The 26,985-nt window shown below is 48.6% G+C and overlaps 1 protein-coding gene across 7 annotated transcripts in view; it reads left to right on the top strand.

The window, feature by feature from the left end:
- Ermard (ER membrane associated RNA degradation) overlaps positions 1 to 19,861 on the top strand; it is a 39,154-nt gene extending 19,293 nt beyond the window's left edge. For 4 of the 7 annotated variants that reach the window (XM_026380315.2, XM_026380309.2, XM_026380312.2 and 1 more), the window contains 6 exons: positions 7,898 to 7,981; positions 9,512 to 9,588; positions 10,381 to 10,506; positions 10,897 to 11,115; positions 12,086 to 12,199; positions 14,555 to 18,726. In XM_026380315.2, coding sequence (XP_026236100.2) covers positions 7,898 to 7,981; positions 9,512 to 9,588; positions 10,381 to 10,506; positions 10,897 to 11,115; positions 12,086 to 12,199; positions 14,555 to 14,711 — 777 coding nt within the window. In that variant the 3' untranslated portion in view covers positions 14,712 to 18,726. Of the gene's footprint in view, positions 1 to 7,897; positions 7,982 to 9,511; positions 9,589 to 10,380; positions 10,507 to 10,896; positions 11,116 to 12,085; positions 12,200 to 14,554; positions 18,727 to 18,752 lie in introns of those variants that run through there. The other 3 variants (XM_026380311.2, XM_026380310.2, XM_026380314.2) reach the window with 3 other exon arrangements.
- Positions 19,862 to 26,985: the final 7,124 nt, after the last annotated feature.

The following is a 26,985-nucleotide window of genomic DNA, read 5'->3' as shown; positions in this document are numbered from 1 at the left end:
TTCCTTTCCTTTCCTTCCCCTTTCACTGGTGTGTGTTGGTCATGCAGAAGGTGGGTTTCCTTATGGCACATTTGCACATGCACATCTTTTGATCAGGGTCACTCCCCAGAACCTCCTTGCCTGCCCTCCCTTCCCTGACCCCTTCTCTGCTCTAATGGTCTCCCTTCAAATTCATGATGTCCTTTTCCCCTCTGGCTTCCATGTATGGGAGAAAACATGGGAATTGTCTTTCTGAGTCTGGTTCATCTCACTTCACATTCTCCAGTTCCATCTATTTCCTGTAAATGATATCCTAATTCTGTTCTTCTTTATGGCTGAATAAAACTCGATTGTTATATATACCATTGTCTTTATCCATTCATCTGTCTGCAGACATCTAGGCTGATTCCATAACTTGGCTATTGTGGATTGTGCCTCAATAAATACAAGTGTGCAGGTATCTCCACAGCACGTTAGTCCTGTTTTTAGCTTTTTGAGGAACGTCTCTACTGATTTCCAAAGTGGCTGGGCTAATTTAGCTTTCCAGCGACAGTGTGTTAGAGTTCCTCTTCCCTGCGTCCTCACCAGCATTTATTGTTTTTTGTATTTTTGTTGGCTGCCATTCTGACTGGGGTGAGGTAGAATCTTGATGTAGGTTTTTTTTTTTTAATATTTTTTGTAGTTGTGTAGGGACAAACCATCTTTATTTTATTTGTTGATTTTTATATGGTGCTGAGGATTGAACCCAGTGCCTGCCACATGCTAGGCAAGCGCTCTGCCACTGAGCTATAGTCCAGCCTCACTGTAGTTCTGATTTGCATTTCCCTAATGGCTAAAGATGAAATTTTTTTTTTATATACAATTTTTGCCCATTTGTACTTCTTTTGAGAAGTTTCTATTCATTTGCCCATTTATTGAATGTGTTATTTGTTTCTTTTGGTATTGAATTTTTTGAGTTCTTCATATGTTTTCCAAATATTTTCCTTCCTCAGAAGATAGCTGACAAAGGGCTTTCTCCCCCTCTGTACGCTGTCGTAAGCCTGTTGTTTCCTTTGCTGTGCAAAAGCTTTTTGATTTGATGCATCCCCATTTGTCAATTATTTCATGAGCCATTCAGAAAGTCATTGCCTGAGTCTGTTGAAGGGCTTCCTCCATTTCCTTCCAAGAGTTAAAAATTTTCTGGTCTTACACTTAGTTCCTTGATCCATTTCAAATCAAGTTTTGTGCAGGATAAGAGATAGGGATCTTGTTTCATTCTTCTACATGTGGGTATCCACTTTTCCCTGCACCATTTGTTAAAGAGGCTGTCTTTTCTCCAACACCTGTATTGGCAACTTTGTCAAGAATCTGGTGACTATATTGGTGGATTTATCTCTCTCCTGATTTATTCCATGGGTCTTGGTGTCTGTTTTTATGCCAACACCATGCTACTTTTGTTATTAATGGCTCTGTAGTGTATGGGATCAGGTATAGTGATGTCTCCAGTATTACTCTTTTTGCTCAGGATTACTTTGGCTGTTCTGGGCCTTTTATGCTTCTGTATGAATTTTTAGATTGTTTTTTCCAGATTTGTGAAATATGATATTGAAGTTTTGGTGGTATTTGCATTGAATTTGTGGATTGCTTTCAATAATTTGCCATTTTACAGTATTTTAAAATGTTTTTGCTAATGTATTATAGTTCTGTGTAATAGAGGGATTCATTTTGACATAAAACAAATGCGTTTAACTAATTTGCTCCATTTCAGGCTGCAGTACTTCCCCTTTCCCTCTCCTAATCCCTTCCTCTATCTTCTTTTTCCTCCACTCTACTAGTCTTCTGTTGTTTAGATATGAGGTTTACCCCCAAAATTTATGTGTGAGACAGTCCAAGAAAGTTTACGGGTGAAACAATTGGGTTATAAGAGGATTAAGCTGATCAGTGCATTAATTCTGAATGGATTAACTGGGTGGTAAGTGTAGGCAGGTAGGATGTGGCTTGAGGAGGTAGGTCACTGGGAGTGTGCCTTAGAGTGTGCATTTGTTCCTGGTGAGCAGAGCTCTTTCTGCTTCTTGATTGTCCTTCCTGAGCTGCCTTCCTCCGCACACACTTCCTCCCGGGGTTCCACCTCGCCTCAGGGCCAGAGCAGTGAAGTTGGCCATCTGTGAACTGAGACCTCTGAAACTTTGAGTCAAACAAACTTTTCTTTGTTGTTCTTGTTGGGTCTTTTCGTCACAGTGATGAAAAACTGACTAAGGGAACTGGGGATGTGGCTCAGTTGATAGAGTGCTTGCCTTGCATGCACAAGGCCCTGGGTTCAATCTCCAGCACCACCAAAAAAAAAAAAAAAAAACTAAGACATCTTCCTTGTATTTATCACCGTTGTTTTAGTTGGTGCATTGTAGTTTTACATCAAAGTAGAATTCATTTTGATATATTTACACAGGTACGTAGCTTATTTTGGTCAACGTCTTTTTTTAATCTCTTTTATTCTTTTTACATAAAGGTGACAGTAGAGTGTGTTTTGACGTGTTTGTACGTACACGGAGTATGACTTAACTCTAGTAGGACCCCATTCTTGTGGTTGAACACGATGTGGAGTTTCACTGGTCGTGTATCATATATGAACACAGGAGAGTGATGTCCATCCGTCCTACTGCCCTTCAGTTCCCGTCCCCTCCCTTCATTCCCCTTGTCTGCTCAGTGCTCTTTCCTTGGTCTCATTCTGCAGCTCCTTCCCTTTCCCATGCTGCCTCCTCCCACCTTTGTCCACTCCAAGGTTCTCCTTTCCATTTTCCCTTTTTTTATCCCTCATTTCTCTCTAGCTTCTCTCGAGCTTTTTATCCCTCATTTCTCTGGCTTTGACCCTTGACGTGCTGAGTCTGCTCATCTCACTTACATGATGTGTATGTCCTCACTGTGTACATACCACATTTTCTCTATCCCTTCATCTGTGGATGGGCATGTAGGCTGGTTCCTTAACTTGGCTGTTATGGATTGTGCTGCTCTAAACATTGGTGTGTACCCATCACTATAGTGTGCTGATTTTAGCTCTTCCATTTTAACAATATTAATTCTGCCAATGTATGAACATGGGAGGTCTTTTGATCTTCTAGTGTCTTCTTCAATTCCTTTTTCTGTATTCTACAATTTGTTTAGTGGTGTTTTTTTTTTTTTAACCTCCATTAGATTTACTCCTAGGTATTTGATTTTTTGAAGCTATTATGAATAGAATGGTGTTCCTGATTTTTTTTTATCCCAGTTTTGTCTCTCATTTTATTGATTTAGGTCTTCTGTCTTTTTTGGTTAGTTTAACTATGGGTTTATCAATCTTGCTCATCTTTTCAAAGAACCAACTCTGTTTCATTACTCCTTTGTATTCTTTTATTCTCTCTTTTACTAATGTTGTTCTCATTTTTATTATTTCTTTACTTATAGTTTTAGAGTTGCTTTGTTTTTCTAAGAACTTAAGGTGTATTCACTAGGTTATTTGAGACCTTTCTGATTTTTTTAATGTAGGCACTTGTAGCTCTTGAAGAGGGAAATTTATAGCTAAATTTTCCTCTTAGAAATTTATAGCTGTGTATTTATTACCTTTGTATTTATTGCCTTTACTGTATCCCACAGATTCAGGATGTTGTGTTTCTGTTTTGTTCGATTCTAAGAATTAAAATTTTTCCCTGGTTACTTAAGTGACCCGTTCATCATTCAAAAATGTATTGTTTGATCTCCATGTTCGTGTATATTCTCTATAGTTTTTCCTGCTGTAGATTTCTAATTTCACTTAATTATGATAAGATGCAAGAAATTATTTCAATTTTTAAAATATTTGCTAATTCTTACTTTATGGCCCAATATATGATCTGTTTTGGAGAAAGTTCTAAAAACAGCTGAAAAGAAAGTATATTCAGCCCTTTTTATTTTTTTTATTCTGCGGCTGGGTCTCAGGCGGCCTTGAACTTGCAATCCTTTGGACTCATCTTTCCTGAATAACAGAGTACAGGTGCACCACCATGCCCAGTTTTAAAGTCACACTGTTATGGGCCTATTTGTCCCTTATAGTGTTTGTCTTATAATTGTTATATCTTCTTGTTGGATGGTCCCCTTTATTAGTACATAATGGTAAATATGCCTTCTTTGTCTCTTCTAAGTTTGTCTTGATGTCTGCTTTGTCAGATAAGAAAATAGCTACTCATGCTGGGTTTCAGATTGCATTTGTTTTCCATCCTTTTAGTCTTGAATGTCTTTGCTGGTGAGATGTCTGTCTTGCAGACAACATATCGTTGGGTCTTTTTTTTTTTAATTCTGAAATAACCAGTATGGTGCTGGTTGTGCTATGCATATTTATTCCATGTCAAGATCATCAGGCTGTTTTAAAAGCTTGCATGGAGCTCAGGCTTTGGAGCCTATCCATGTAGTCCTCACCCTGCTGACTCCTGCTCATGCCTGGTAATGGGCCTGGGTGCCAGTGTGTTTTCTGGTGGCTCACAACTCAGATTCGTCTTTGGCATGGAGGTGGCTTTGTGTGCTTGCTGGGGAATTGCCACATGCCCAGAGCTGTTAACCCCTTCCTTTTCTTGGCACAGCCAGGGTGGCCCTGGGACTCCACATGGCCTCCAGGTTACAGAGAGCTCCTGCTGGTGCAGAGGAGATGGGACCATGGTGTCATTGTCTGAGTGGGGAGGCCCTCCTTGGCATGGGTGATGGGTGTGTGTGCATCCCAAGAAGATCTTGGCATGCAGGAAGAAATGCCATTCACCCAAGCAGTGCAGTGCACCCCACCCACTCCACTCCTGCTGCTGGGAGACGGTGGATCTAGATGGCTTTCAGATCTCAGCGATCTCACCGTGTATGTATGATCTGTACAGCTGCTACAAAGGCACTCCCCCATGATAGTATCTTCTGCTATATCCAGGAAGATGTGAAGATTCAGAGATTCCTCTTTCTCAAAGCTGCAAGCTTAAGCATGACCTTCACAAGGCAGCCTCCTGCCACAGTTCTCCATTTACAAGTTGAAAAGCAGCGCGAGTGCTTCCCACACAGCCCACTGTCTCTCCCGCAGCTTCTCCAACCACTTTTCCAGCCAGCTTTCCTCACTTGGTGTCCCTCCCCTGCCCTGCCTTGTGCTGTGGAGCAGGTGCAGGTTCCCTCGAATGAGCCCCTTCTTGTTCTCTGCTCTAGTAGCCAGAATCTCGGAGTCACTCTGCATCAGTTGTTGGGTCAGGGTGGGCCTCTGTCACCCACATGGGCAGCTCTTCTGCAGCTGTCTGGGCTCTGAGCTGAAGGCAGGACACACAGTCTGACTCTACCCTCCATTCTGCCTCTTCCCATTTCTTTACTTGGTATTTTGATCTTTGGTGTCTGGAATTGTTTTAACTGCCTGTTGGAGTCTTTTGCTCCATGCTTTCTGTTTTACTGTTTCTGTTGGCTTCTTTTCCATTTGCAGTGCATACTGTTTGTTATTTGTCTTTCCCATTTGACTGTTTTCTCTTTGGTGTTTGCATTTGGGTTATTTTTTTTTTTTCTTTATTTGTGTGTGCTACTAGGGATCTGGGGATTGAACCCAGGGGCACTTTACTACTGAACTACATTCCCAGTCCTTTTGAATTTTATTTTGAGACAGGGTCTCACTAAGTTGTGCAGGCTGGCCTGAAACTGGGATCCTCCTGCCTCTGCCTCCTGAGTCCTTGGGGTTACAGGTGTCCACCACCACACCCAGTTGTATCCCAATCTTGCATACTTCTTTATTTTCCGGAATTATAAATGTAGTCATGTGTTCCCTACTGCTTTTACTGCCCACCCCCACCTTTACATCTTTTGATCCAAGTGGAATTTAGTTCATCTTGGGTGTGAGGTAGACAATCTAGCTTTACATTTTTTTTTCCTTTACAAATCTCCAGCAAGTCATCTGATACCATGTAGAGCATCAACGTCTTTGTTCTTTGTGCATCAAGCTCCATCTCTGACCTTTTTTGGCTAAAAGCTCTTGCCTTTGTTAAACTTCATGATGCAACCTAATATCTGCCAAATTAATCTCACATTACTCTTTTCTCAGAAATTTCTTGCCTATTTTGTAGTCTCTCCATGTGAACTTGTGTAGTTAAATAAAGACAAACCCAGAAAACAACAGAAGATATTATCTTCTGATAGGTTAGTCCAGAGAAACCGATACCTACGTTTCACTGTGTGGAAAACCCCTCAGTGACACAGCAGCTCTAGTGTTCACACCCATGGTGAGCCCCTCCTGTCCCGAGATTCCATCTGTGCAGCTTCTCTCTTTGCAGGTGACCACTCAGGCCTACAACTCCCAAGTCCTCTTTCCTGTGTTTTCACATTCCATATTCAGTCTTCTGTCTTAAAAATACGTCCCAAATCTCTTACTGTAAGCCACCACCTGGCCACCCATCTTCATTCTCCCTGGAATGTCGCTGGTTCCGACAGGTTTCCACTTCCTCCCGTTTGAGAATAAAAGGCTCAGGGGTCACTCCAGGTAAACTGGGCTGACTGGGCTGTGCAAAGTAACCACACAAGAGACACAAATACCTTTTTCTTTGGGGTCGCCGTGACGGCTCCTCTGACTTTAAGGGTCTGCAGGAAGAGAGAGAGCGAGAGCCCGCGCTGACCCCTTTTATTGAGGAGAAGCTATTCAAATGAGGCAAGGGGTCAGGTTTCAGGGGGCTGAGTCTATCCTCATGATGTCCACTGTCAGCAGGTTGACTGACACCTGGGTAGGCCACACCCAGGGGCACAGTAAGAGAAGGGGACACACAAGGCACTTCCATGGAAGATTCTATCCTAAACAGGGCAAGGGGTTATATTACAAAGGAACAGGTGAGCGTAGCTCCACCCATGGGGCTGTAGCAGGACACACCCATGCAGGAGACACAGACTCTCAGACCCAAGAAGGGTGGGGAAAGCTCTGCCACATTTCTGTGACTGAGCGCCTCAGCACCTAGCCGGGGAGTGTAACCCAGTCACGTGCAAGGTTGGTCTCCCACATCCCGTGATGCCTTCCTTCTCTTCTCAACGCAGCAGTCACATCCTCCTGCACACGTTCTTTCCCTCTCCCCCAAAGACACTCCTGTGCCTGTACAGTGTCTTAGAACAGAAGCCAGGTGCTCAGGCAACTTGTGAGACCCTGTCTCAAAATAAAAAAATTTAAAAGGGCTGGGTTCAATTCCTGGTGTTTTTGTAATTTTGTTGCATTGTGGACAGAGGATGTTGCCTTTGTATGTTATCACGGTTCTTCAGCTCCATTTAGAATCATTTCATGCCAGGCACAGTGGTGCATGCCTGTTGTCCCAGTGGCTCAGGAGGCTGAGGCAGGAGGATTGCAAATTCAAGGCCAGCCTGGGCAACTTAGTGAGAACCTATCTCAAAATAAAAAATTTTGAAAAGGGCTGGGGATGTGGCTCAGTGGTAAAGTGCCCCTGGGTTCAATTCCTGGTACCAAAAAAGGAAAGAAAAAAGAAAAGAAAATCCTTTTGTTAAGTATGAGTTGACTATCAGGTCCAATCTATTTTTTTTCTTTTTTGAGAGTGGGGTGGGGTGGGGTGGTGTCTTGAGGATTGAACTCAGGAGCATTTGACTACTGAGCCACATCCCCAGCCCTATTTTGATTTTATTTAGAGACAGGGTCTCACTGAGTTGCTTAGCACCTCGCTTTTTTTGAGGCTGCCTTTGAACTTGTGATCCTCCTGCCTCAGCCTCCTGTGCTGTTGGGATTACAGGTATGTGCCACTGCACCCGGCCCAGGTCTAACCCATTTTAATGAATAGTTTTACTTGTTTTTATTCATACCTAATGAAATGATTCTAAATGAAGCTATTTGAAAGAAGATAATGAGGAACTTAAATTCTAACTTACTTATAATTAAATATAAGAAAACTGAAAACCTAACCAGAAACTGTAACTACTGTCTATTTTTTTCCTGAACTAGGAGGAAGCAGCAATAAAAGGGCTGTTTAGACTTGCAGAAGGCTACAGTTCTCGTTGCCACCCAGCTTTTCAGCTTAAAAAGCAGGTACGCCAGATCCAGGGTGCCTGGGAATGAGCGTCTGTGTAAGGCTGCTCCTTCCGCCCAGCCTTCAGGGCCTGACAGCCTGTGGCCCTGATGCCAGTTTGCGGTCACAGCCTTTTGCTTGTTGGGAAAGCTCAGCCACGAGGCTCCCTTTTCCTGCGGCTGATGGTTAAGAGTGATGGTAGTGTGTGTCTCGGGATGTTTTAGAATCAGATGCTGGGGAGTTGGGAGGTGTTGCGCACAGAGCCCAGCAGCCGGTGGCAGTGTGGCATCTGCCCAGGGAACCGCTTTTGTCAGTGGTGAGGAAAGCTGTTTCCCTCTACTCTGACAGCTTTCATGGACTTGTGAATTCAGACAAGATTCTAAGCATTTCTGCCAGGAAGTCCCAGCTGGGGAATTGGCTAGGTGCTCTGTTCTCAGATGGCAGGACATGAGGGGGGTACAGGGGACTGGGTGTCAGTCCTGTGGCCCCCTCAGGGCAGCTGTGAAATCAGCACATGACCCGGCAGGGACCCTTCACAGAGCAGCCTGGAGGAGGCCAGGGCCAGTGAGAACAGCTTCCTCCCCCCGAGGACGTGAGCGTCCCCAGCATCCCGTGCTCTTGAGGTGGGGCTGAGCCTGAGTGGTGCCTGACGGGCGTTGTGCCCTGTTCCTCCGAGGCCACCCTGCTGCAGCTGTACCTGTCGTGCACTATGCTCTCAAGATGGCAGTGCAGAGCCAGGGGTGCCGGAGCCTGCTGCAGGGCCCGCCTTCAGAGAGCGGGTGGAGGGACGGTTTCCGCAGGGAAGGCTCCCTAGGGCAGGCTTAGCCCTGCGGCCTGGCTGGCCACAGCCTCTCAGGTCTCTTCCTGTCCTCACAATGGCGGCCTCACAGTGGCCTGCTCGTGCTCTCTGTTGATCACTCACTTTCCAGTCTGGCCCACGGTCCTGCGCCCTGGGCTCTGGTGATGCTGTGGCCCAGTGTCACCTACATTCTGTGTATCAGCAGCTTCCTGTCAGTTTGCTTAGTTTTGTGGAGAGAAATTAGAGAATTTTGCTGCCCTCCTGTGGCTTCAGCTGGGTGTCATTGGGCTGTGGTCCCCTTGGCTTTCCTGGACAGTGTCTCTCCCAGGAAGCCTGGAAGCTGACCAGAGGCCTCTAGGGGCCTGAGAATCAGTCCCCAGGTGATGGTGCTTCACCCAGAGCCAGGGCCACATGGGCCCTCTCTCTGCTTTGTTCTCTTGGACACAGACCAGTTACCAAGCTGGTGCCAGCTCAGTGGAACGGACACAGGTCCCACATCTGAACCGAGGGTCCCAGAAGGATCTGTGGACATGTCCACAGCCATCCAGATGTTCGCTACCCCCATCCTCTGGTGTAGGTGTCTGTCCCTCAGCGGAATCGACCAGATTTCCCAGCCCAACCATCTCAGTTTCAAATGTAGAATCTGTAACAATTTCACGAATCATATTTTCTAGAAAGTGATTTAGCATCTGTGACAGTGGGAAGCATACTTTCTAGGATGTGGTTGTGAGAAAAGTACGTTTCCTCCCAGGTGCTGAGCTGTGGGAAGAGCATCGGGTCTTGGCCTCTTCTGCCTTTCCCGGAAGACCTCAGTCAGGAAGCAGCCAGGTGCGTGCCGTCCCGGGTGCACAGTCCCTGTGGCTGCCAGCTGCAGTGGGCACCACCAAACTGTGGGGACTCGGACCATGGGGTGTGGCTACCCTCTGTGGCTGCCACAGGCAGGCGAGCGCTGGAGGCCTTCCTGCCTGCGGTCTCTCCAGCGCACAGATCTGGAGGCGGGTGTGTGGTGAAGATGTGATGCCCATCCAAGACTGTTCAGTGGACACTTAGAAAGAGGAGCCTGGAGCTCAGGAGGAGGAGTGGAGGAAGTGTGCTCTCAGGACCACAGGCGCCCTCCTCCGGGGACGCCCTCCTCCGTGGACGCCCTCCTCCGTGAATGCCTCCTCTGTGGGCGCCCTCCTCTGTGGACGCCCTCCTCTGTGGACGCCCTCCTCTGGGGGCGCCCTCCTCTGGGGGCGCCCTCCTCTGGGGGCGTCCTCCTCTGTGGGCGCCCTCCTCTGGGGACTCCCTCCTCTGTGGGCAACCTCCTCTGTGGGCAACCTCCTCTGTGGACGCCCTCCTCTGTGGACGCCCTCCTCTGTGGACGCCCTCCTCTGTGGGCAACCTCCTCTGTGGGCAACCTCCTCTGTGGGCGCCCTCCTGGGGGGCGTGTGACTACACGCGTGCCCTGTGATGTTGTGTTTTCTGTGACTGTGGCGATTTTCATTTTATGTTTAGGGAAGCTGAGGTTCAGGTTTGTAAGTTCATCACTCATTGAACACTGAAATAAATGCTCTTCACAGGCACTAATGTGGGCATTCTGATTGTTGTCACGTGTCTTTGGCATTCTTTATTTTTTAGATTGGAGGGTAATTCTGAAGCAGATGCCTGCAACTCTTTAATGACAGAGATTCTGCATGAGCTCTTTCACCACATGCCTGAGGATCACCTTGCTTTCCGTGAGCTGGATGGGCTTCCCACTGAGAAGTGAGTGCTGGGACCTCCTGGGGACTGTTGAAGCACCTGGGCAAATTAGGGCAGCAAGTGGGGGGCTGTGCCTTTGGGGTCTTAGTGGCTTGGTCGTGTATTGGAATTTCACCATTGGGTTGGTGCCCCTAGAATTATTAGCTGAGGCTTGGTGATCTTTAGCAAGTCACAGTGTGTCTGTTGAGTCACAGACACATCTTCTACTCACACATTAAATGGTACTTACCTCACATATGCCACAGGCCCAGCTCTACCTACATACCAGGCCACAGCCTTCCTGCTGGTCCTTGTCCCTCAGAGGGTGTAGGCTAGCTGGCCCAGACTGGATGGAGCTGGCAGTGGGGGTCTTGTGATGGGGTGTGTCCCCTGAATTCCTGCTGTTGCTTGCAGGTGGCCCCAGCTGCTAGCTGAGCTCTGCAACATCCACGTCCCCACCCTCTTCTGCCCCAGAGGCGTTCTCGAAGTGCTGGTTGTGCTCCGCAGCATTAGCACCCAGTGCCAGCGTGTGTCTAGCCAGGTCAGGACCTCCCTGCAGCTGAGGCATAGGCAGTGGGTGGAGAGGAGGCTGCGCTCAAGACAGCGGCAGAACTACGTGCGTATGCTGAACAGGTGCGGCCACTGCTGCCCTGCAGGAGGCAGCTGGGCAGGGAGGTATCTGCGGATGCATTTGGGATCCCTTCTTGTAGAGAACTACAGTGCTTTCTGTTTCAGAATAATCTTTGTACAGATGGGACCTACTTGCCCACAGGAGTATTTGGGTGTAAAATCTGAAAGCCTATTAACTGTGTTTGTTAGCTTTGTGGTTTCTTCCTTAATAGCATGTCTGTCAGGTCATGCTACATGATTGTACTACATGACTATTTGGGGCAAGTTTCCAAATTGTGGCTTGAGTGCTGTGGGTGTCCCTAAGCTCGTCCTGGGAATTGCTAGTGCATTGCTTCCAGAGGAAGTGCTCAGGTTACATCTTACAGTTTACAAGGTAGTGCTGTTCACATTGCATCCCCTCTAAAACGGTAGTTTTAATGCCTCTACCAGTATCAGAGGACAAATAAGGTCTGGCTTTGCTTGGCATTTCTTTGAGTCTGGTGACATTGCAGGTGACATTCACCTGTAAGCCACTGATCTTCCTTTTCGTGAGAGCCCTTCTGGGCATGGAATTGTGAGGAAGGTGCTGCAGAGGACCAAGAGCATGGGAGCTGAGCAGAGGCTCTGGGCCCTGACTGGGCTGTGCTGGAGTTCCCCAGCACAGCGCCTGAGGAGGGGCAGGGCCACTGGGGTCTCAGTGCAGTTGTTGGGTAGAGAAGGCCTGGTGCGTGGGCATGGAGGTGAAGAGGGGTGCATGAGGGGTCCATCCAGCCTGACCACTACAGGCAGGGCCTGGTGCAGGGGTTGGGCTCACCTGACCACTATAGGCAGGGCCTGGTGCAGGGATTGGGCTCGCAGTGTCTGGAAAAGGATCTTATGAGATGAGATGTTTGGACTTCAGGATGCTTGAAAAGGTGTGGACTAGGTGGGACATTCTTACGAAAGTGGAAATCGTGTGTTTGTCCAACCTCAGTCTGCTTGTGTCTGTTCTCAGCATCAGGCTTCTGTCTCCCGTGCTTTATTTGATTTTATTGCTCATTGCATTGGAATTGGTCAGCATTCACGTCATCCAAAGAAAAGGCACTGAAGAGCACCAGCAGTATCTGAAGTAAGTATGTCCTACTTAGAGGGAGGAGTCATGTTTGGGGAATTTTAAGTCATTATCACCCTTGTTGATTACATTCTGTGGTGATTTTTTTCCCCCTTAGCCTCAGTGGATTCTAATGGGCCCTTAGCTGTCCCTCTGTGAAGATTTTGTTGCTGATAAGATTGTGACCATTTCAGGCTGACACCCAGTGTAGGCACATTCCACAAAATTACATGAGATTTGTGTGTGAATCCTTTTAGAATTCTTTTTTTTTTTTAAATTATTTAGCGGTATGTACTTGCAACTAAACTTTATTTATTTATTTTTTTAAAAATTTATCACTTTTTTTTTTTTTTTTAGAATTTTTAATATTTATTTTATTTAGTTCTCGGCAGACACAACATCTTTGTTGGTATGTGGTGCTGAGGATTGAACCCAGGCCGCACGCATGCGAGGCGAGCGCGCTACCACTTGAGCCACATCCCCAGCCCAATTTATCACTTTAAAAAAAATTTTTTTTTTTAGAGAGAGAGTGAGAGAGAGAATTTTAATATTTATTCTTTTAGTTTTCGGTGGACACCACATTTTTGTTTGTATGTGGTGCTGAGGATCGAACCCGGGCCGCACTCATGCCAGGCGAGCGCGCTACCACTTGAGCCACATCCCCAGCCCTAGAATTCTGTAGTCTGTGCAGAAATAACTTGGTGTCCAGGTGCAAGCTGGGTGAAGGCTGTAAAAATGGTGTGGCATTGAGAGGTGCAACTCGAGGCTCTGTCTGGACCCACAGCTGTCTCAGGCAGAGGGCTCACAGGCTGGGTGGACCTCAGGGAAGCCCTGCAACACCCAGACAGCTCTTAGATAATTAGCATCGTTGTGTATGGCTGACAGTTTCAGATTGGGGAAGTCATTTTTCAGGACCACCCAGATCCAGGGATCTGAAAGTAGGCTAACCTTGTGTCACCCATTTCACATCCAGAGATTCCAAAGCAGAGGAGGCCCCTGGACCTGTGCTTGGTGAGCCTCCCTCCACCATCAGGTCCTGGGTACTTTTGTGGCCATGAGACAGTGCTCTGCACAGGCAACATATCTGTGCATATTAGACCAAACCCAGGATGCTGACATGAAGCAGCCCAGCGTGCGTGGCTGTGCATAGTATGGGCACAGCTGGCGACTCATTTGGGGTACTCAGCCTCAGCACTGTGGGTCTGGGTGGGAACCTGCTCTGGCGTGTCCTATGCTCTCCACGAGGTTCAGGGCATCCCTGGCCACCCACCACATTGCAGCACCACTCCCCAGTTGTGACCCTCAGGAGTGGATTAGATCTGTCAGATGTCCCTGGGACCAAAACTACTGCCAGCTGGGAACACTCCCCTGGACAGAACATCTGTGGTCTTCACTGCGTCTTTTCTTAACTTTCCTCTAGGTTTAAAATCTTCAAGTTAAAAAGTTATATAAAAGTTATACTACTTGGGAAAGTTTAGGAGAACTTTGAAAAAGTAAAAATGGCATTTATTTATTCCCGTTGATCAGAGATGACTCACTGTCATTTTGATGAACATTTTTTTCCACTACTAGGGATTGAACCCTAGGGTGCTCTACCACTGAGCTACATCTGCAATCATTTTCATTTGTATTTTGAGACAGGATCTTGCTAATTTGCTGAGGCTGCCTTGAACTTGTGATCCTCTTACCTCAGCCTCCCAGATAACTGGGATTGCCAGGTCTGCCATCATACCCAGCCATTCTTCTTAACGATTTTTTTCCTTTTTTGGTGTGGTACTTGGGATTCATGCATACTAGGCAAGTGCTCCACCACTGAGCTACCTCCCCAGCCCCTTTTATTTTTTACAACAGGGTCCCATTAAGTTGCTGAGGCTAGTCTTGAACTTCTGATCCTCTTTGCTTAGCCTCCCAACAGCTGGAGTGGCAGGTGTGCTCCATGTGCCCACCTTGATGGATGTCTTTAAGGAGAACACTTGATATCGGTGGCTGTCTCTAGTGGAAGGCGTCTCTTATGAGGAAGGGGCTCTGCACCCCACCAAGGGCCCAGGCATGTCCTTTGTCATCACACATGTCGTGCTCCTGCGCTGGGTCAGTCTGATCCAGGTGGCCCAGAGCCTTTTTGGAATCACGTTCCACTACTTAGGAATGTCTTGTCTGGATTTTAGAGAGTGTGAAAAGGAATTTTCATCTTGTAAACTTTCAGATGCCCATCCGCATTTTTGTCTTTCATTCAATTTGTGTTGTTTTTATTTTTTGTGTTTTTTTCTTGAATCTATAAAAATTAAGTGGCATTTAACTTGAGAAGTAATTTCAATAATTTAAGTCATCGTTATATTTTATAATTATAGACTAATTTTCCTCTTTTTTAAACAGGTTCTTAAAGTCGATTTTGCAGTACACTGAGAACCTAGTGACCTATACCAGCCAAGAGAAGAACAAGTGGAATGAAACTATTGGTCTTACACATACAGCTTTGTTGAAAATTTGGACTTTCAATAAGAGGAAACAAATGTTAATGCACTCAGCCTAGAAATCCACAAATGAAGTTGTCTTATGAAGTCAGAGTGCTTTTGGTAACAGAAAACACAGTTGAAATAGATTTTAACATCCTTTAAAAGGGGCATCCGGTGGTGGGGTGGATTTCATGGCAGCTTGATCAGGGATCAAATTGTGTTTCTTCAGATCCTCTGGCCTTCTCTGCCTGAGCTGTTCATATGCCACTCGGGCTGACCTCCCTGTAACCAAATGTCTGGAGCATGTCCTCATGCATGCATTGGAGGAAAGGGCATCTGCTTTTCACCAAGCCATTACCCAGAAGCATGTGGCTACACTCTGCGTGGCCTGCACCTGCTCTTAACAGCTTACAGCTGGTTGGTTGGAGAGGTCAGGTGAGGGCTGACAGCTCATGGGCAAGCACTGAGGAAGGGGCTCCTGGATGGTGGGGTGGGTGGTGAGGCTGGGTGCTGGGCAGCAGGTCTGGTCAGGATCTGGCATGAAGCATAGCCCCTTCCATGTTCCTAGCTGAGGTCTAATTAGTACAGGAACTGAAGGGTTGGAGGAGAGAAGAATTCAGCCGTTGCTCCCAGGCTTCCCTGCAAAGTGGTCCAGGCATCTGGGAAACTATTGCCTCTTGTTAGGGGCTTGTGGATACATGATGAGGCAATTGTCCTTCCTCTTGGAGAATATGTCCAAACATTCCCAGGTCACTGGCAGCTTCTAGGTAGCACCCTCTGCCCTTTGGGGAGGTCTGTGTCCCATCTCTGGAGTCTCTTTTGCAAGGTGTCCAGGGTGTTCTGTGTTTGCTATGGGTATTGCTCTGGGGGACCATCCCCATGATGCCCTTGCAATGGCGAGACAGGGTCTTGAGTTCTGGCTATTTCTGAAGAACTGAGAGGTAGCCAAGCCCTAGCTCCGGCCACTGAGCTATGCTGCTGTCTCCAGACTAGTCCCAGTAGGTTGGCAGCACAGAGAAAAACCTCTGCTGTGTGCTGTAATTGAGTGGGTGACAGTCCATGATCACCCAGATCCATCTATTTTCTGCACAGGTTGAAGAACAGGTCCTGTAACTAAGCTCTGAAATCCTGCTGGTAGGGCTGTATTGCTTTTGGATTTGCAATTTGGAGGGGAGAGGCCTTTCCACTGTTTCTCTTCTAGACCTGTCTTCGTGGGTCAGAAAGCCAGTGGGGGTTCTCTCAATCTAGATCTGATACTGCCCTGCACTTGGGCTCTGAGGAGGTAGTACTGACTCAGGCCAGCTGAGGCCGGCCTGAGCTGAGCTTGCCACCCGGCCTCAGCAGCAGCTGCTCACGGATGTCTCTAGAACCTCTTGGAAGCCTGAGAATCCCTTTCCCTCTTTCATAGGAATCTGGCAGGAGAGATCATGGCTACTACAGCGGAAGGAAGAGGGCTGCTGCATGTTCTTTTCTGGGATCCTGGGAACTGGTGGGATGTGTGGTGGAGCCTACTGCTGTGGGTGTCTGCAGGGGCCCCACACGTGACAGGTTTTCTTTAGTGCTGGGTCATGCCTGCAGGCTGTTCCTGCTGCTTCTACTCCACAGCAGCAAAGTACAGTCCATGGCAGGACCTGTGCTGCTGTGGGTGCCCCACTGTGGCTGGTGTGCCCTTCATGTCCTTGTGCGTCACCTTGGATCCATGACATACATACGTGGTTCTGTGTCCTCTGTGTCAGCTCAGGGATTCGTGATCCACATATATGGTGCTATATTTTCACGTGTCACCTTAGACACATGATTCATATACGTGGTTCTGTGTCCTCGGTGCTTCAGCTCAGACACACGTGATTCACATACATGGTGCCGTGTCCTCGGTGCATCAGCTCAGGGATACGTGATCCACATGTATGGGGCTGTGTTTTCATGTATCACCTTAGACATGTGATCCACATACATAGTGCTGTATCTTCGGTGCATCAGCACAGGGATATGTGATCCACATATGTGGTTCTATATCTTCTGTGTGTCAGCTCAGGGACACGTGGTCCACATACGTGGTGCTGTGTCCTTGGTGCATCAGCAGAGGGACACATGATCCACGTATGTGGTTCTGTGTCCTCAGTGTGTCAGTTCAGGGTCATGTGGTCCACATACGTGGTGCTGTGTCCTTGGTGCATCAGCTCAGGGATACATGATCCACGTATACAGTGCTGTATTCTCATGTGTCACTTTAGACATGTGATCCACATACGTGGTTCTGTGTCCTCAGTGTGTCACCTTGGATGTGTGATCCATGTATGCGGTTCTGTGGCCTCGTGCATCACCTTAGACACATTATGCAGGTATGTGGTTTTGTGGCCTCGTGTGTCACCTCAGGGACACACGATGTGCCTATTGGCTACCTGTTATGGTGGACACATCACAGCAAGAGGCATGTGTTGTCACTCTGCTCCATGAGTATGGTGTGAAGCTTGGTTTCCATTTGAAGAGGAGGTTGAGGCCAGAGTTCTGAACTGAAAGCCATCTTTTTTCCTTTTGAAGTTAGAAACGAGGATGTGGTTCAGTACCTGAATCCACATGAATACCTTACTCTTCCTCCAAGTTTTCAGCAACTGCAGCTAATTCTTGCCTGTGCCTGCTGTGTTACTTTTAGATGACAGATTTTTGCATTGGCTGTCATTTTCCTCTCAGGAAGAGATACACTTCTGGCACTTTTATCATTTTAGACAGAGTGTTTATAGGCAAGAGTTGAGGCTTTGCCGTCCATCACACTGAACACACACAGGTGGAGTGGGTAAGGCCCGGTCAGGCCAGGGCAGGGAGGACTGTCGCTCACTCCTCCTGTACTCATCAGAGAGGAGCAACAAGCGGAGGGTGCATGCCCAGTTTCCTTTTACCCTAAGGACTGTTGCTGAGAGTGCTGCAGGCACTGAGCCAGGCTGGGTGCAGAGACAAAGAAGGCCCAGCCTGATTAGCTCGGCTGTCAGTGCCACTGCTCGGGTAGATGGCGGGCAGTGTCTGGCCAGTGCTACAAAGAGCAGTAGACTCGAGGGTACACACTTGGGGTCTTTACTCAAATAACTAAAAAAACTACCAGACTCTTTTCCACCCCTACCAAAAACAAGCCATTGCCCAGAGCCTGTTCTTAGCATGCAGATTCTCAGAACATCTTGGTGTTGCCTCCCCAGGAGGGCCCCTGAGCACACATAACCTCAGGGCATTCCTCCTGGGGAGCAGGAAGGGCCGCTGCTGGGAGGCCAGTCTTGCAGATTGGTGCCAGGTGTCAGAAGGAGGCATACCCTGAGCCCAAAGGTGCCTGCATTCACCATGTCTAGAGAGCCTTTCCTGGGTCCCATAAAGTGAGTCCTTCCAACAAGCCCTGAGGGAATCTGCACTGCCACCAAAAAATGCCAGCCTTTCCAGAGTGAGCTTGCTAGGGAAATGGAGGCACGGAGGCCGCCAGGAGAGGAGACCTGTCAGGCCTGGCAGAAGGAAAGCAGTGGTATTTGCCACAGGCGCCCATGCTGGATGTGCTGGGGAAGCCCCTGCTGGTCAAGTCGGCAGGTTGATGGCGAGACACTCGGCTACTGCCACAAGGGTGCCTTGCCTGTGAAGTGTGGCAGTGACATGGCTGCCTGATAGTGCTGATGTGAGGGTACAGTGAGGTGGGCTTGGGAAGCTTTGGCCAGTTGCTGACCCTGAGCTCCTGGCCATGCCCCTGGGCTGGAGGAGAGCTGACTTGGGCTGGTTCCATTCGAGTTGGGCTTGCTGGTTACTCTTCTTAATGCAACAAAAGTACCCTTTGCACTGGTCTCCCTTCCTTGGCCTCTGCACAGCTCTGTAAGTGAACTGGTGAGAGACTGGCTGCCGGCTCCAGTGCATCTCATGTCCCAGCCAAGAATAACTTTGGTCCAGGCAGGAAGTCCCCTCTGAACTGTGGTCTGAACCACTGGTGTGTGTGATAGCGCTCTTGTTAGCCCACACCCCTCCAAGCCGGGCATTTGCAGAAGGCTGTATCTAGGGTTGCCAGTGGAAATGCAGCCTATCATGTGGCATTGTCTGTGTGCTGAATAAACAGGATGCCAGTGAGGACCCACTTTTTCGTTCTGCTTCTTCAGCAGTTGGATAAGCAGCTGTTGTCATGGACAAGCTTTGGATTCTTCAATTACGGTGCCTTTCCTTGAGAAGACACAGGGTGGTGCTCTTTGTTCAGCAAACTCTTGGGTAGCAAGCAAGAGCGCTCCTCCAGCTGCAGAAGAGAGGGCTGCCTGTGTTTTAGGACCATGAGTTCAGGGGAAAGACTTTTTTTTTTTTTTTTTTCTTTTTTCCTTTGGCTGCAAATAGAAATAAGGCTCCATTGGATGGAGAAAGTAAAACTGTTGGCCCAGAATGAGGACCACAGAACATGACCCTCACCTGATAAATAAGATACCCATTTATTTATTTATGTCTTGATGAAAGACAAACACAGATGTGTCCACAGACTTCCATCTCTACGAGGAAACACTGTACAAAACAACCCGTGGAGGTGGCAGCAGCGTGGCCATAGCATTCACAGGACCAGGAAGGTTCAGGACTACGACTATAAGATCATCCCCCTCTGCAAAACTCATCTGCAGCTCGGGAGTGCACAGGGAGGGCCCGCTGCTTAAAGGAACCAGGTCAGGCTCCTGAAGAGGAGGACTGCAGGGTGCAGGCTTCGCTTTGGAGACTGCCTTTCAGCAACTCATCTTCCCGAAGCACAGACTGAATCTGCACCTTGGCATCGCAGTAAATCTGCCAGCCCTGCCGGGGAGAAGAAGGGCCTGGGGCCTTGTGAGGGGCAGGTGAGGGCCTGTTTGTGTATGGCTTTATAGGCTGCCAAGCACATTCTTTACATTGGGTAGAAGGGAGTGGCTGGGGTTTGGTTTATAGCACACTAAATAATTTAACAAAAATACATCACTCTTGCCCTCAGTGTCCAAGTGTTAGAGACCTCAGTTGTGGTCTTCCTGCAATTTGTTGCTGCTGGATTTGCTAGGCACTGAGTTAACTGGACTCTGTCTAAAATAGAGCTATGATCACATCTTGGGTTTTTCCAGATAAGACTCTAGATGGATGCAGGAAGTATTTCTGACACATCATTTAATTACTTTAAAATAAAAGTATTTTATGCTAAGTTCAAAAAAAACCAGTCATAAAACTCAGCCTTGTACCAATGATTATAGTTTGTGACGCTGTAAGCAGACTTATCATTATAAATATTAAATACCACCCTTAGAGTAAGCTCATTTATTTTCAAAGCACTTTGCAGTTGGTAATTGCTCTCATCTGTGAGTACCCCTGAGCCAGACAGTATTATTAACTCCACATGAAGAGGGCAGAAACTTAGGCATAGAAAACCTAGAACTCGTTGCCCTGGGAGGCAGGGGAGGCAGCGAGAGTGCTGCACGTGGACCAGTGACTCTGGCTCCCCCTCCTACGCAGCCCCTGGGCTCGGGTACCTTGCTGCGCCTGCCTCTGATGACGATAACCACAGTGGTGGGACTGTGGGCCGGGGTCACCCCGAAGTGTTCTATCCAGAACGTCCTGCTGGCCACCTGTGGAGGAGACCACAGTAACCCTCTTCACAGATGCAAAATGAAGACAAGAGAGTGACCAGCATCTGTTGCCAGGCCGTGGAGAGCAGGGCCATCCCACTGGACTGGCTGGGGGCCAAGCTGGCGCCATTGCCGTGGCAGCAGGGCCCAGGAGGTGCTGTCAAAGCAGAGGGCAGGGCCTACCAGGTGTCGTGGCGGGCTAGAGCCCCTGAGTCTGGCTGTTTGCAGCCCACCTGCCCTCGTGGTTTATTGAAGAGGCCTGGGGACCTGCTTTGCGCACTCACAGCTGAGTGGCCAGACTGCACCCTTGTGCGCCTCTCCCGAGACACGTTGGCTCTCGCTTTTCACGTGGGACAGCTGCTTTAAGTGGCCACACAGGAGCAAACCCTCGTGAGCCGCCTCTCACAGGCCTAGTGCCCTGCTGGGTCACGTGCTCCTTTCCATCTTGGGACTTGATCTCAAGGGGGACTAATGCCACAGCTTGCAGGTAGAAAGGGGGCTGAGGCTGGCGCTCAGTCTGGCCCGTCACGCCTGCAGACGGGGATTTGGGATTGGGGTGATGGTGAACCCACCCGATGAATCAGCAGGATGTTGGCCTGTGTGTGCGAGGTGTGCGGCTGCTGTGTGCTGCCTGGTGGTGAGAAGCAGGAGGTGTGAGACCGTCCCTCAGGGTGCCTTGGAGGCACCACACCACAGGCAGACAAATGGTGGGAATGCCACTGTTCACATTTGGTCCCATCCAGGTGGTGCAGGGACATCCATTGTGGCCATACGGAGGACACACACCGATGCTTCCCCTGCTCCTGCCCTCCTGGCCCTCTTTCCGGCCTTTGTCCCAGGCCCTAGCACTCCCCTGCCTCTGCCTGCTCCTGGCTAGCACATGTGAGCTCCCCAGTGGCCAAAACGCAAACCTTGCAGGACATCCCAACCTGTGACACCCCACGCTGCCCACCTGGAGTCCTGAGGCCTCAGCTCTCCCACAGCAGTGGACTCCAAGTTCTGACCACTGTCACTGCACTCGGAGTGCATGTGCTGTGGCCTTGCAAGTTCAGGGCTGCCCCAAGTGTGGTGCTCAGTGGCCTTAATTTCTGTTAGTACTTTTATAACTTTGTTTTTACCTGCAGTGGTGGGGATTGAATCCAGTGCTGTATCACTGAGTTACATCCGCAGTACCCTATGATTTTATTTTTACATTTAAATATTTTATCCATTTGAAATTTATCCTGGAGCATACTGTAAGATATGGGTACAGCTTTTTTCTTTTGTGTTTATTTTATCAAATGGCTACTCCTTGGTGCTAGAGCTCTTTATCACATATTCATTTTTTCACTGATGATTTTAGGTGTTATTTTTGTAACATCCTGATTTGTTTGTCTATCTGTACTTTTTCTGCTTTTCTCTTGTTCTGTGATCGTATTCATTGTCCACTACAACAAAGTTTTGTTATTGAAACTATTAGGACTTTAGAACTTGTGGGGCTACTTCCCTTTCTTTGATCTTTATTTTCAGACTTTTTTCTATTGTTGTTTTTTTTTTCTATTTGAAATTTACAATCAGACTAAATTTCTCTCCCAGCAGTGAGAATAAAAGTAAAACACAGGGTGGGTGTGGTGGCAGCACCTGTGGTCACAGCTACTCGGGAGGCTGACTTTGAGCCCAGCCTGGGCAACATAGTGAGACCCTGCCTCAACCCCCCCCCAAAACATAAATAATAATAATAATAAAAGAACAAAGATCCAGAAAATCCTCAGTCCATCTTATTTAGGTGCACTGTTTGGTAAAATAAATCAGGGAGAAGGACATTCTGCCATGTGAGTCTGTTTATCCAAGAACATCACACTCTATATTTATTCGGATTTTCTTATGTGAATTTTTGAGGGTATTTAAAAATGTTTCTCATATAGATCTTAACTTTCTTGTTTATTCCTATGAACTTTATGTTTTGTTTCTTTTCTTTTTTGCTAACCAAAAGGCATTCATTTTTTTCATTATATTTTCCAAAGCTGTGGTTTTCCGAATGTTAATGTTATACTCTGCTACCTTACTACATTTCTTATTATTTGTGCCAGGTTTTCTCTTGATGTTGTCTTTTGGACTGAGAGAGATGTACCTTGCCAAATTAAGAAAGTATTCATTGAATCCTATTTTAGTAAACTTTTTAATGCTGCATGTTATCATTTTTTTCAGCTTTCATGAAGATGATTCTATATTTTTAATCTTTGAATCTGCTAAAAGATAAAAACAAACTACTTACAATCAGCTTTTGGAACCATTTTTAAAATTCTTGAATTTTATTGTGACATGCAATTATATTTTGCTATCCTCCATAAACTATATCATTCCAAACCAAGTTTTCTATAAGGAAAAACTGTTTTATTAAAAATTAAGACTCCAACAGTATCTTCAATTCATTTAATAAAACATTAAGCAGAAAAAAACTTGAGTAAGAACAGTCATGTTGGGATTTAAAAGCCTACATTTTTACCTGAGTTTGAGAAGGGACAAACAGTTGTTTTAATGAAGAAGTTTAATTCACATTGTGTTCGTGTGAAATTCTCCTTGAAGAAGCAGGCGCGTGTGGGTGACAGAGTCTGTAGGTATTAAATCAGATAAACATCGTGATAAAGGCCAGCGGACATGGTGCTCCTGTCTAAACCCTCTCTGAAGTAGGAGAGAGTGCCTGAGAATCGGATCCGGGAGCCCGTTGCCGCTGGCGGCAGAGCTAAGCCCATGCTGGTGAGTCCATCTTGGCCCGGAGGGCACCGTTCCCTCAGGTCGTTCACCACCTCCTACTTCTGTGGGATCTCAGTATAATTTTGTGGGGACCAGGGACCAGCTGCAGTAAGGAGGGCATCTGTGGAAAGGAAGCCATCTCAGCAGGTCCTCGTGGTGGGACACTGATGCCTGGGAAGAGGAGGGGCAGCACCGCTAGACTCTGGGTCCTAGATCACGGCCACCACCCTGGTTGACCATGCCACGTGTGTCAGAGCAGCCTCAGTGTCCAGACACACCCCTGTCTGGCTTTTTTATTTGTCTCCTCTGCAATGAAGCCAGCAGTAGCCTGTCTCCTAGAAGCTGGGGGAGGTGGAAAGAGCTGTCACACTGGAAGCCAATACGTGGACGGTGCCTTCCTCTGCTCCTGAATTGTCTTCCTAGCACAACTAGGCAGGGGCTGCCCCTTGGCTTGTTATCACCAGTGGGGAATGCATTGGGCTGCCGGTGCAGGTGGGGCTCAGCACCTGTGTTCTGCCTGCCTCTCTGCAGCATTCATTCTGCTTGAGCCATTCCATGACAGCATGGGCTTCAAGCTTCCCTGAAAAGGCAGCCGGTCTCTGAACCTCACTGCCACACAGCCGGGGCTGGCCCCTGCCCTGGCCTGCCTCTGCACTTGCTGATTCCATTCACATGCAGCTCTCCTCAGTACCCCTTCAGGCCTCCATGAAGGCATATCGCATGAGAAATGCTCTGCAGAACCCCTGGAGAAATACTCTGAAAAGGGATGGTGGCAGCCCAGATGCAGAAGGACCCCTGGTGGAAGTGAGAGTATCGCTCTCTGTGAAATCCTTGTGGCCCAGAACCTGGACACAGCACTGTGCACACCACTCTGCACAGCACTGACCCTGTGGGGTGTCTAATAGGCACGCAACAGTGGTAAAGGGGTGGGCTCTGGGTACTGGCCGGCCGGCCTGTGGGTTTCTGGGCCTTCTGCAGTGTGTTCTGCATGGTTGTGGACAAGGACTGGCTCACGGGCTGTCTGGGGAGCTCCAGCAAGTCGACTCCTTTGGGCCTTTTAGAATCTGGACTTTTAGAATCATGACTTTCTTCTTTGTATGCACTATCAAGCATTAGATAAGCAAAAATTTTACTCCATCCTCAAGCAAAAATTTTACTCCATCCTCAGATGGTCCTGTGAACCCAGCTTCTGTGCTTCACAGTTTTGTAAAGAAATCCCGTACTGTGACAGAATTCCAGGGAATACTAAGTCCCTTTGGCCTGAATTTCCTAAGGTAATCCGCCCAGATCCTGAGCCTCATCAGGCCTCCTGTTCATCAGAAGCAGTCCCAGCAGGGGAAGGTTCTGGTGTGGGCCAAGGGATTATGTAAAGTGTTTTTCATTCATCATTCCCAGGGAGCAGGACACTCCCCTGAATACACGCTTGCCACTCAGTCTGGCAGAAGCAGATGAGATGGTAACACTTTCATCTACAAGAAAGGAGTTTGGAAACATTCATGGCAAATTAAAACAATTTCCTTGACAGATATGTGCCCAACAGGCAGAGGCCGCTGCCTGACGGAACTTGAGGCTCTGTAGATGCCAGAGGGAAATCTGTGAGCCCTACAGTGCAGGAGGCCCTCTCTGAGAACTGGTGACCTTCTGGGCCTGCCCCCCCCCTCCCGCCCAGGCTCCTGCTCTTCAGTGGAATGTCATCTGAGCACGGATAACATGCTAACAGCCCACATCATTTTACAAGGAGAACAGGTGGCCTGTTTGCAAGATAAACTTTACCCAAAGCACCGATAAGACAGATGATCCGGATCTTGCGATTTAGTTAATGTTTCTCTCCTGGGTTTGCTGTGTACACAGCACCCCTGGCCCACTGTGGGAAGTGTGTGCCCTGTGCACAGCTTGCCCGGCAACCACTGTTCACCTGGTGTCTGCAGCCAAAGGCCTCAGTCCTTACACATCATTAGTCTACACTGCAGTGCAGCCCTCCCGCCTCCTGCCGGCATCACTTCAGCTGCCAAAACAAAATCTGTGCTGGCGTTCACTGCATGGGGGGGGGGCGGGGGGCTGAGTGTGGTGTCCATGCAGCTGGCTTTAGAGTGTTGGCAGCTGGGCACGAGAGCTAATCCACTTTCCCTCTGAGGGACAGGTTCCTCCAGACACTGTGGTGCTCTGTCCCTGGCTCACGGTGACTGCTGTGGTCAGTATCGCAGCCCAGCCCACTCAGTGGATGCTCACTGATGCTCACTTTATACCCACAGACACTGTGGTCTGGAGAGGGTCTCTGGAGTGGTCAGCTGTGCTGAGAGGGGTGGGTATGATGCTGACCGCACCACAGAAGCCTCTGGCCAAAGGGGGGAGAGTTGGCTCTCCCAGTGGCTCAGACTAGTTCTCCAAGGTTCTTTGTTCCAGACCTAAGTAAGACAGAAGCAAGCCTTTCAGGCCTGGAGGGGGCAGGACGCTTTCCTCCCACAGCGACAGAGCATGGTGTGTATGTACAGCAGCTGAGGCACTGGTAGGGTGCAAAACTGGGCTTCTTCCGAGCAGGCAGAACCTTCGCGGGGCAGAGCTGACGGGTGCTCTGGGTGGAGAACCAGGATAGGAGTTGCTGTCCTGGGCGGGAACTTGTTCTTTGCTCACTCATACAGAGAGCCTTGGCCTTGGCCTCTCCGGGCTCCCCTTGCTGTGGCTGTGTCTGCTGGCTTTGGCTGTGATGAGCAGACCTGGCCACTGACCCACTTATTTTGCCTGTCTTTGGACTGAAAACCCAGTGTCCTGGCCCAGAGGTCTGTGGATCTGTACTGACATTGGGCACCTCTAGGCTGACTTCTAAACAGACGGTCTCCCTTATTCCCAGAAGCTAGGAGGGAGACCTAGGGGCCCCCGGGAGCCATAGGAGGTCTGTCCTGCTTCTATGCAGATCAGTCTCATTGTCTGACTTCCGGGGCCAGCTGCTCAGCAGAAGAGGGAGACCTGCACCCCTCCGTTCCCTCCTACCCCCACCATGGGCTGGAGCTGCAGGAGGGCATGATGGGCACAGGAACACTAAGTAGCCAGTTCATGGTCCTGCAGGTCTAGACTCTGCTCGCTCCAAGCATCCTCCCAGGAACTGAGCAGGGCCCTCCCCAGACACAGCCCAGCTCCTTGTCCACCCAGGTTTCCCTCTGTCTGTGCTTGGTGTTGTCCACAGGCTGCACCCAGACATTCCCCCGGGGCTGCCTCTGAGTCCTGCCTCAGTCTCAGAGGAGTGCTGTTCCCCAGGGGCTCAGGCCCAGCGACCACCTGTCCACTCAGGGTCTGATTAGGCACTGACCCTGTACACACTCGCCCTTGGGTCACCGCAGATGAGTGTCCTCCCGTGGAGTAGGTAGGCAGCTCAGTGCAGGGACACTTGCTGAGAGGCTGTGGAGGATGGGGCAGTCTGGTACACAGCTTTGCAGTGGACACTGCTGCTGCACGGTGACCCAGCCTCCACAGCACAGACCTGTACTCCGTGGTTTTTGCAGGGTAACTCCACCTCCACTCGCACAGCAAGGCATGCGGCTTCTCCCATCTGTGACCCCACTTCCTTTAGGGCACACTTCCTGTGAAGGGCCAGATCATAAGTGTTTTAGACTTTCTGAACTGTGGGCTGTGCCTCAGTAGCCCCCTCAGCCTGTAGCCAGAGGGCAGCCAGAGCAGGGACAGCAAGTGGGCGCCTGCACTTGAGACAGCACGACCGGCTGCCCGGGGCTGCAGTCTGCTGATCTGCTCCAGGTCTGGTGTCCCTGGCCGGGAGGCCATCTGCCAGCCACAGTTTCACCCTCTTGGAGGGCAGCGGGGGTCTTTGGTGGACAGCCAGCTGTCTCTGCTACTACCATTATCTTTACAGCAGAGGAGACAAGCCAGTGAAGTCCCCCAGTCCTGTGTCTACCAGGGTGGGTCAGAACTTGAACCTGGATCTCTCTGACCTCAGTCAGAGACCCTGTGTGAAAAGTGATCAGCGTGAAAGTCCTAATACTTCCACTAACAGCTCTGTGGTCCCAGGCAGGCAGGCTCCAGCCCCTCT

This window comes from Urocitellus parryii, chromosome 8 (assembly GCF_045843805.1).
Source record: "Urocitellus parryii isolate mUroPar1 chromosome 8, mUroPar1.hap1, whole genome shotgun sequence".
Classification (NCBI taxonomy): Eukaryota; Metazoa; Chordata; class Mammalia; order Rodentia; family Sciuridae; genus Urocitellus; species Urocitellus parryii.
This window is presented reverse-complemented; position numbering and strand designations above follow the sequence as displayed.